We start from the raw sequence: 10,041 nt of genomic DNA on the forward strand, positions 1-10,041 counted from the left end.
AATAAAGTATCTTGCCAATGCTATAACTTTCAAAGTGGTTGCTGCCAAACTAACAGTAAAACAATGTTCCAAGTATTTAAACACATTCATTGGAGAAACAGTATCCTTTAGTCCATGGATACTCTGTTTTTACTACTTGAAACAGTCAGCTTAATCCCCTTTCCCAAACTGTTTTATGATCTGTAAAAAATTTTATTATTGGAAAATTAGTATTTTTGATTTTTCATAGTGAATATCATATAAAGATGTACGTTAAATTTACAAGATACAGAAAAAATATAAAACTGTATAAAAATCACCACTTTGAACAGGTATTTCATAGGTATAATTAATGTTAATAGGAAAGGCAATTTTAAACAAGTATGGCAAGGCCGAAAAGTCAGGATTATTAGAAAAATAAAATCCACATCTACAAGCACAGGGGGGGAGGGGTGAAGATGGAGGAAAACTATGCTGTGAACTCCCCCACCTGTATTTAAAAAAATACCCTAGGTACAGCACCCTGAAAGAACTACCCCTGGCCTTGCAATATAGTGCCTACAACTAATATTGGGTGAAAAATTAACTGGAAATAATTCAAACGTAAAACTCCTGAAATACATCTAGATTGACCAGGTAGCACCTGTTAAATTAAATTTGGGTCTGGAGCCAGATACATGTACTAGAGCTGTATGGCTCATCTATAGTTAGAATTTACGCATACACAGTAAGTCATAAGAGAAGGGTACCTTATTTGCAGCTGAATAAAGAGGCATTTATATTAAGAGATGTTTAAATTAATAAACAGACAAGTTTAATTTGAACTGGTGATGAAAAGAAGCTAAGATCCAACAAAGTCCCTCCTTAAAACAAGACTGGGGGGGGGGTTCATGAACATATGCAACTCCCCTTGACACTAATGGAAGTTATATGCATGTATGGAAGAAAGAACAGCCCTCAGAGTTAATCTGTTAAGAGTTCATAAAGTGCACTCCATTTCCTTTCACAGTTAATCCTGGCAATCATAAAGAATACTGTTGTTTCACTATTTAAACAAACTGTACCAGAACTTGAAGCTTTAAAAAAAGATATTGTTTTATATTTTTTTTCTGAGGCATGTCACTCTCTCTCTCCCCTACTGCCCCCCCATACGCACACAATTTTTTCCTGCCATATAGCAGTGAATTTCTTTCTATCCATAACCCAGACTTCCCTGCCAAATAAAATAAGTTTATCAGATTTAAGTTTCTGCACACTGAAAACAAGAATGGCACCTCCAGTTTCCTTTAGTCTACAGTCTTGTCAAACTTTCTGGATTCTTGCAGGCAAGACATCCAAGGGTCTGGGAGTTGGAGTCCCTCTGCTTTCTACCTGGACTACAAATGCTAGAGAGAGAATGAACATAATTCATAGGACATCACTGGACTCATCCTGATTGGCTTCCATAACAAAAAGGCAACATTGTAAGTAATAATATAACATTTTTAGTATAATTAATTGTTTGACACAAATTACATGGAATTGCATTGCATGCCACTTTTAAAATTAATTTTGGATGGGATTGTGCATACTTTCTGGTTATGCAAATCTGTGAATCATACCAATATCTAATTTTTATGTTCCATTTCAGAGTTCAGATTGTCCAAGCATGTCCAGTATATTTGAACTTTATTGTAATAATGATAATGCCTCTGAAATGCATCTAAAACAGTCCTGACAGCCTATATAAAAGCAGATCTGTCTGGGACATGTGGTCATACTTTTCTACATGATTTAAACTGGGTAACAGAGAGCACACAGAGAGAGCGCATGTTCATTAAAGGGCCAAAAACCTTCTGCTTTGTAACATTTCTTGCTAAACTTTAGGTCACTGATTTATATGGATATTTGTACAGTTCAGAAATGTTCTTTAGTCGATTTCTTTCAGTAGGACTGCTTTACTTTTTCCTACTCTTGCTAATGAAGAATCCAGGGATTTTTCAGTATATTTTACTGTGAAACTTTGCCTTCTTTTTTGTCCTGGCAACCAGGACCAACTTGTGTTGTTCCAAAGAAAGGGACTAGCATGTCAAGTTGTTCATTCTGCCATCATTTCATTTAGAAAGAAAATTGTAATAATGAAGAAAACAAACAGAATGCTCATAACAGAGGTATCTTTTTAAGGACAAACAAGCCCAAGTCATTTATGCAAATACAGCTTCTCGATAGTGATTATTCCCCAAAAGGAGGGCTTGATTTACTTAAAATGTGTTAATCATTTAACAGCAATATGCAGCTACACTCTATATGAATAATCATTTTTCAAAATATAATCAATCTTCTACATTTTGTTGCTCCCCTTCTTAGTGGTATATTGCTAATGATGTAATATCTTATTAAGGTTTACATGTCAGTACCTTTCCTTAGAATAGTTACCACTGTGAAATAAACTGAAAGATGGAAAGAAAAATGTTTTTTATTTTGAAACTAAAGATTATTGCCATTATGAAAGAAGCTCAGGCTGCACTTACAGCCATAAACTCATCCTCTTATTACAACTGCCTTCAAGGATTCTACAATATTAGGACAAACACGTGACACATTTTTCACTTTTAAATTGGAAGAAATTAGCCTGTCCTTCCTTTACATAACTTTAGCAGAGCACTATGTCATTAGACAGCAGACTCTCTTGAGAGAGGTTATTCAGGATTCCCATAAACTGCAGGAATCCCAGAAGGACTCCCACAATAGCACCAAATATAAGGTAGGGACCACATGTCATAAGGACTGTAGAGCATTGTGCAAATGACTGTTGCATAAATATTAATACATTATAATAAACAGCAGCAGTGACTTCACAGTAGCAAAATACCTTGGAAATGAGGAAACAAAATTTAGAATATCTGATTCAATAAAGTAATTTACACATCAACTCTCCTCAAGCCACTGTAGCAAATATAATCTATAAAGGTTATATTTCTAACTGTGTTTTAGGACTTTTTTTAAAATCTCAGACAAGCTACCACTTTCATCTTCACATAAATAAAAGCTATGAAACAGGCTGTTAACTGAACTAAGTACCATGAGGTCATGAGGCAAAGATTTTTCTGCATTTTTTTTTTGCAGGAGAGAAAACAGTTTACAAAACAGAAAAAGACTTGTTCAATGAAACAAGCAGCTTTAGTTACAAGTGCAAAAGTCAGCCATGTGTACTAATTCTCAGTAATTATGATGCAAGGTGAGCTCCCAAAGGACTTAAAAGTCAACGCCTGGCAATGGTTGGACAAACAGCAGAGTGGAATTGCTCAGGTGATATTGACCTCTTCAAAGCCCTTTGTATTACTGAAGGGCCAAACATTTGCAGGAGTTCCTTGAGCCATTTGGTCATCCCTTTCCTTAGAGCTGAATGTTAAAATATGTTCAAGGCTGGATCTAAACCAAAATACTAAGATTTACCTTAAAAGATTGTAGATTTCCCTAATGTGGTTGCCCTCCCCATTTAAGATGAATCATGACACTCTTGGAATACTTGGAAAACTTCTGTAGAATCATGACTGACAAAGAACCAAGACCAGGTCTTTGCTACTGTATATTTGCCTCCATTGTAAAAGATGATTTTGTTTAATGTTGAAGTAAAAGTCTAAGCTGGGATTTTCAAAAGCATTCAGGTACCAGTCTCACTCTATTCCCACTGCAGTCAGTGTAAAACTTAGAAGTGCTAATGAAATCAAAGGCCAATATAGCGCTGAAAGTTTTGAAAATCCCACCCTGGGTGTCTCATATTCTAAGCTTATATTTAGATCCAGCTAGGGAAGTGGATATACTTTTCCCCAATAACTGGGCATCACTTCTGATGATAAATCTGTGCTTTATACCTGAAACAGGTACACAAAAATACCTGAGACCACCTGCAGGAAGACAAGTTGCAACCTAGCTGTCTGGCACTAAACTATCCGCTTAAGTGAAACACTTTTTAATTAAAGACGACTCAGGGCATTTTGCTACATCTGACAGAACTTTATGTAGAATCTCATTATTAATGTTATATTTCAAATACCAACTGGCATAATCCAACATTTACAGCATTTTAAAAATATTTCTCAAGCCATTTTCCTCTTAAAGCAGAGCCTTTATTTACAGTGAAGCTGGTAAAACAGCTTCTCACTGCATTCTCACGTATGATAGGGCACAGTGAAAGAGTTAGTGCTACTTGTACCTAATAAAAAATAAGAAACTGTCAATTAAAGTAACCCTTAAGATTCAATTAGACACAAAGTTAAATTTGAAGATTTGTACTGAATGATGTGAACATAACTTTATCATACATAATTTTTCCTAGTGGGCAGGACAAAAGCTTTACATCCACAAGTACTTTACTGCATTTTCCTCTCATTTACTGTGTGTTTTTTATTTAGCACTTTAAAGACCCACATTCTTTTTATTCCCTCCTGAATGCTCCTAAAATTACAGAACAAGGGGATCCTACCTGGCAGTCTATGACAGGTCAGTGATCAAACAGAAGGAGCAGTCAGACAGCAGCCAAATCCTGCCCCATCTCATGAGAATTTCAGAAAGCCAGAACTTCTCAGCCTGCATTTCATTCAAACAAACTTCACCCTGAGGCTTAGGTAACCGTAGTGTGCTCTTTGAAAGCATGTACAGAACGAAGCTCTACACCTCTTGATGTTAAGATAGAATACTTTGGCTTTTAGTTGTTGTTTAGTGAAGTTTTTAGCACAGGTAGGACCTGCTTTAAAACCTGACCTCATCTGTCCTATGACAGCAGAAACTTAAAGTTAGATTGAAAATATATCAGCCCCTGCACTGCCCCAGTGATCAAAGCGAGTTTAAATAAACAGTGTTCTTTATCTTTAAAGTGCACTAGTCTTTGAACAAGAGTTCATTTTACTTCAAGTATTTACATTTACTTGAACATAATCAATACACCAGATAAAGTGAGCCTTAGTGTGAATAGACCACACTAAACCAAAATGTAAAATACTATCATATACAAAATGAATCATTTATTGTTCGTTAAGATACTATTTTGCACAAGGAAAAACTATCTTTTAAAGCAGTGGATTTTAAATACAACCTACATTCAGCAATACATTATGCAATGAGTTAACAGTACACAACCGACGTCTGCCACGAACACATGGAAGCACAAGTAGCTTTTGCCATTTACAAAGCTAATATCACTGAAAAAAGTGAAAATTAGTGAGTGCAATACATCTTTAGGGTGGGTGCCATGGTAGGCGGGTACCACAGTGAAACAATGCACTAATCATTAACTTCTGGAAAGGTTAGCATGAATCCTGCTCAAACCACAAGCTCCAGCCAATGTGCTTTTATTAAGGAAACAGCTTCTAAGCTGTGAGGAATTACATGGAGAATTTAACAGGCAAGAAGCACAGAAACATTTACCCTTCCATCAAGAATGGTTGGACTATCTAGGAAAGAACTGAGTTGCTCTAGCAGATTCTGTCCTCATACTGGATCTGTGGTTAAACACAAGCCTTAGTCCACAGTTTCATTATATATTAAATACTTAAATCTCTCACAAATGTAGGAAATGTAAAGGAGGTACTTACACATCCGCCAGCAAGAATTTCTGCTGCCAATGGGACTGAGCCGTCTTTTTTCATAAATTTATCTCTCACAAAATCATTAACCTCAAAAAAAATGTTATGAAAGCCAATAAATGATAGGAAAGTGCAATTTAAATATAAATTTCATGCAAATTTATTTGAAAATTAAAATAAATCCAAATGTTATATCCCTCACTGAACTACCAAACAATATTAAATCAATCTGACATTGTATACAAAACATTACAAAAACTGACTAATGCCATTCTTTCAAGGAACAGCTTTTAGTATCATGGAACACAGTTTTAAATCATTTAATACTTACCACTTAGGAATCTCAAAGAAACTTGCAAGCATATACAATACTAAATATATATCAAAATGGAAAGCTATTAAATGATTTAAAACTGGATTCCAAGATGCTGTCAGGTTTACAGCAATGGTAGCTTAATTTTAAAAAATGTGCATTACTGACTTTTGTGTATAAACAATGTGTTATGATTAGGTTATATTGAGAACATTTTAATGCCTTCAAAATATTCAGGACATCTAAAATTAAATTCTAAAGAGCAGTAAATGCACAGAAGAAGAATACATGGCAACAGGTTCCTTTCATAGCAGAGTTCTTTGTTATGCCAGCACTACTTATATTAACCTAGGAATTAAACACAGAAATACTGGTTAAAGGAAACAACAAAACAAAACATGTATTTCTTTGTGACAAGAAACAAAAAAAAAAATCAAGGTCTGTACTATTTCATAACAAAGAGCAAAACTAGAAAATTATGCAGGCTTTATACCTTTTGAAATAAACCCTAAAATGTTAGGTTTCAATCAGACCCTTTTCACAAATTCGAGTATGCCATTTGCAATGCCCACAGGTAAGATATGACCAACTGCTGTACCCTTATCTAACAAAACCCAGGAAGTATACTAACACATACTCCAATACACTAAAGGACAAAAAACAGGAAAGTGTTCTCTTAAGAAATCCAGATATTCAAATTCTGGCTAAATACAAAACCACTCCTTTCAGACTTACTGTAAGTTTTATAGCCTTCTCTGGGGCTACTCCCAATAACTGTGGTAAAAGACCTGTAAACATGAAAAAGAGAGAGCTTAAATGTATTAAATAACTTAGTATTAACTTAACAAAATCAACAGCTTTATGCAAAGATCACCACCTAGAAATGGGGGCAATTTTTAGGCAATTTTCTGCTATTACATTTAATGAGAGTACTTAAACATTCCATTTCAAGAACAAACTTTTTGCTGCCACATAATGTCAAAGTAACTTCCTATCTGTATTTAAGTTACTTTTAGGGTAAAGTAAACTACTAGTATTAGCAATGTAAAATCTATAACCAATGCAGGTTTACCAAATATAATTCAGTCTTTTCCTCTGTGCTTAAAAAATTGTTTTTTTTTTGTTATTTCAACACACAAGTTAAAGTAAGTAACTCTTTCAATAGGAAACAAGCTGCTTTCATTTTAAAAATCAAGACAGTAAACTGTTTTGCCAGTATAAAACAATGACATAAGTTAGCAGGGATCTTCCAAATGGATACAAAAAGAGAGCACAGTAAAGTAACACAGTCAAACATGCTGTATATCTACATTCTAAGTCAGGAACTTAATCTAAAAATCTTAGTCTTTAGTTCTTACACGTTGTGAGTTATAGTATTTAGCTGCCAGTACATGACATTTCTTATTTCTCCTGTTTAAAACACTTCTCTGTGAAGCTGGAAGTGTGAACCTAACCAGAGATTGTTCATATTAAGGAAACAGAGGGCAGGCTATTTTCATAAGAATTTAGTTGCATCCAAGTCCAAAAAGGTGCAGAAAAAACTTAAGAAGGGACTTGGTTAGAAGCATGTTTCATGGCACTAGATGCAGCTGCAGCAAGTAATTACACACATGATTGTAGGAGCAGGCTTCAACTATTTCTATAACAGAAACTGCACACTCCTGGGGAAGATGCACTAAATCTAATATTTGCAATTCTCTTCAATTTTCTGTTTGGGTGAGGAGGCTGTTCTCATAGTCCTGTTGTCAAAGGAGCCTGCTTACCGAGGAATATTTTCCCACAGTACTGGGTATTTAGATGACAGGCTGAAAAACACCTTAATTTGATTCAATGATTGTTCAGTCCTGCTGTCACCCTTCAGCTTTTTGGGTTGCTAACAGCATATGTTTGTAAGGGACAGCTAGTCACAAACAGTATCATTTGATTTGTTGTTCAGAAGCAGTCAGCCAAATTTAGGGTTATTTTTTTAAATTCAAACCATTCTGCATTTTAAGAAGTAAAAACGATATATGTGACAGATACACACATGAGACTTTACATTATATTGTTATATTGGCCAAAATCTCTTTGTAATTCCTATGGTGATAATGGCTTTGCAGCAACTATTTAAATGTGCATTGCCAATAGAACTGAGAGCATTAACCTAGAAGTTGGACACCCTCCCTCTCTCCCTCATTTACTTTTGGCAACCTTTTAACAGCCAAATCAAACTCGCATTTCCAGGATAAATCTGGGGATGGTCTCTTTACCGTCTTTCATTTTTCTACCCCAGTTTCTGATGCTACAAATGATTACAGGGAGAAAAAACAACATCAACAAAAAAACACCCACAGGAAAAGTGTGTTTATCTTGGTAAAAGTTATTTCTTCCCACCTGCTCTTCCTTAGTACTCAACACCCCTCCCCTCCCACAAATGTTTTCACTCAAAATTTGTACCAATATTCAACTTCAGAGAGAAAGTTTCAAAGCCAAAATTTAAAGTTCTAAAACAAATGAAAAAACAAAGAAACCCCCCTTTCTAGTATGAAAATGATTTGGTAAATTTAATTAGCAGTGTTACTGCATATACCCCCTATAGCATGTATTTTAAATAAAAATACTATTTGTAAAACAATCTGTTTTATAACTTTGTCAAATGCCAGTTAGCTGCTTTCCCTCTAAAGATGAATCAACAAACTACACAATTTTGGATTCTGCCCCCTTACTTCTACCTACATAAAAAAACTACTTGGCACCTGCTAATTTGGCCCACCCATCTGTTCTGCAGTAATATATCTATTACTATTACATCATCTCTTTTTCCTCATTTTTGGATGGGCGTATTGGAACAATACAGAAAGATTCCTGCTATCTTGTGAATAGTGTAAGTTCTGAAACAACAGATGCACTGAACAGCATCAGCAGATAAAAGATTTTCCTTACCTTGTAAATAAAATATTTCTAAGTCAATTTGAACCCAAAAGCAATATATTGAAGACTTATTCCCTTCCTTCTACCCGCTATTTTGAAGTCTATTTTACAGCATCTCTGTGTACAATCACAGTGCATCTTGGGTTTTTTACTTGCATCTCATGATGACATTACAGAAGGGCTCCGGAAGATGGATATGGTCTAAACACATCATTAAAAACTGAATTCAAATTAAAAATTTGATTTCAAATTAAATTAAATTAATACAAATTAAACTCAGAATTTTCTTTCAAACAGCCTACAAGCCTACTGTCACTCCTTAGCTCTTCCATTTCAGTGGCAGTGATATTAAGCAGTCAAGATCTTATTCCAAAGAAATATATATATAAAGACTTCTGTGGCTGCTGGATGTTGCTTTCACACTGTGCATGTGCAGGGTTGTTTTTTTTCTTTAATATCAGGAAAATATGTTCCACAAACATTAATTCATTGGTGAGAAGAGCTGTGGCTCAATCTAGGAAAAATACTTGAAACCAGCAGAACACACGATACTGTACAGAGATGGTAACTAAATACTGCAAACTTTCCTATTACATGATTTACATGGGAAAACAGACAATGCAATTACCTTAAATTACCAGTTTCTAGTCAAGCACAGCTCCCTCACTGCACATGAGCATATTTCCTTTTTTAAGGGATTTGTACTTAACAGAAGATTTTGAGGTGAGGGTAGGTTTACACTTCTATTCCACAGATTGGTTCTTAATTGCAAGTTTCTGGAAAAAAAGTTCCTACTAAGGCGATGATATTTAATTAGTAGTGTGTGAACCAACCATAAGTAGTTGGTAACTGAAGGAGTGATTAGGGAGTTTGGGAACACTGCAGTGCTGGAAGCTAATCTGAATTCTAAAGATGGTATAAGTGGTTCATCATTTATGGCCAAAGATCTTGTGTCCCCCATACCATTTTATGTTTGTTTGTTTCTTGTAGAGCAAGGAATATTAATACAAGTATCATTGCTATTTCATACTTTCACCCAAATACATTCTGCCAATTGAATCTAAATTCTCTAGGGAATTTTGTTGGACCGGGGTAAAATAATCCCCATGGCTAAAAACAGATGTTGGGTTTATCCTGGGACATTGCCTTGTATTCTGGGAAGCTACAGAAGTACAATCCCATTGCCGCACATTAAGTACCTGTGAAGTACAAAGATAACACTTTTTCCCTAAGGGGGGTGTGTGTGTGTGTGTGTGTGTGTGTGTGTGTGTGTGT

General features: G+C 35.2%; 1 protein-coding gene across 1 annotated transcript in view; it reads right to left on the reverse strand.

Annotated features, from left to right (window-relative positions):
- Positions 1-10,041, reverse strand: part of SLC25A13 (solute carrier family 25 member 13) — a 109,862-nt gene that overhangs the window by 36,971 nt on the left and 62,850 nt on the right. Inside the window, exons 11-12 of the mRNA XM_019508458.1 lie at positions 6,592-6,644; positions 5,553-5,633 (exon numbers count right to left, since the gene is read on the reverse strand). Coding sequence (XP_019364003.1) covers positions 5,553-5,633; positions 6,592-6,644 — 134 coding nt within the window. The remainder of the gene's footprint in view (positions 1-5,552; positions 5,634-6,591; positions 6,645-10,041) is intronic.

This window comes from Gavialis gangeticus, unplaced genomic scaffold (genome assembly GCF_001723915.1).
Source record: "Gavialis gangeticus isolate Ggan-Ray unplaced genomic scaffold, GavGan_comp1, whole genome shotgun sequence".
Classification (NCBI taxonomy): domain Eukaryota; kingdom Metazoa; phylum Chordata; order Crocodylia; family Gavialidae; genus Gavialis; species Gavialis gangeticus.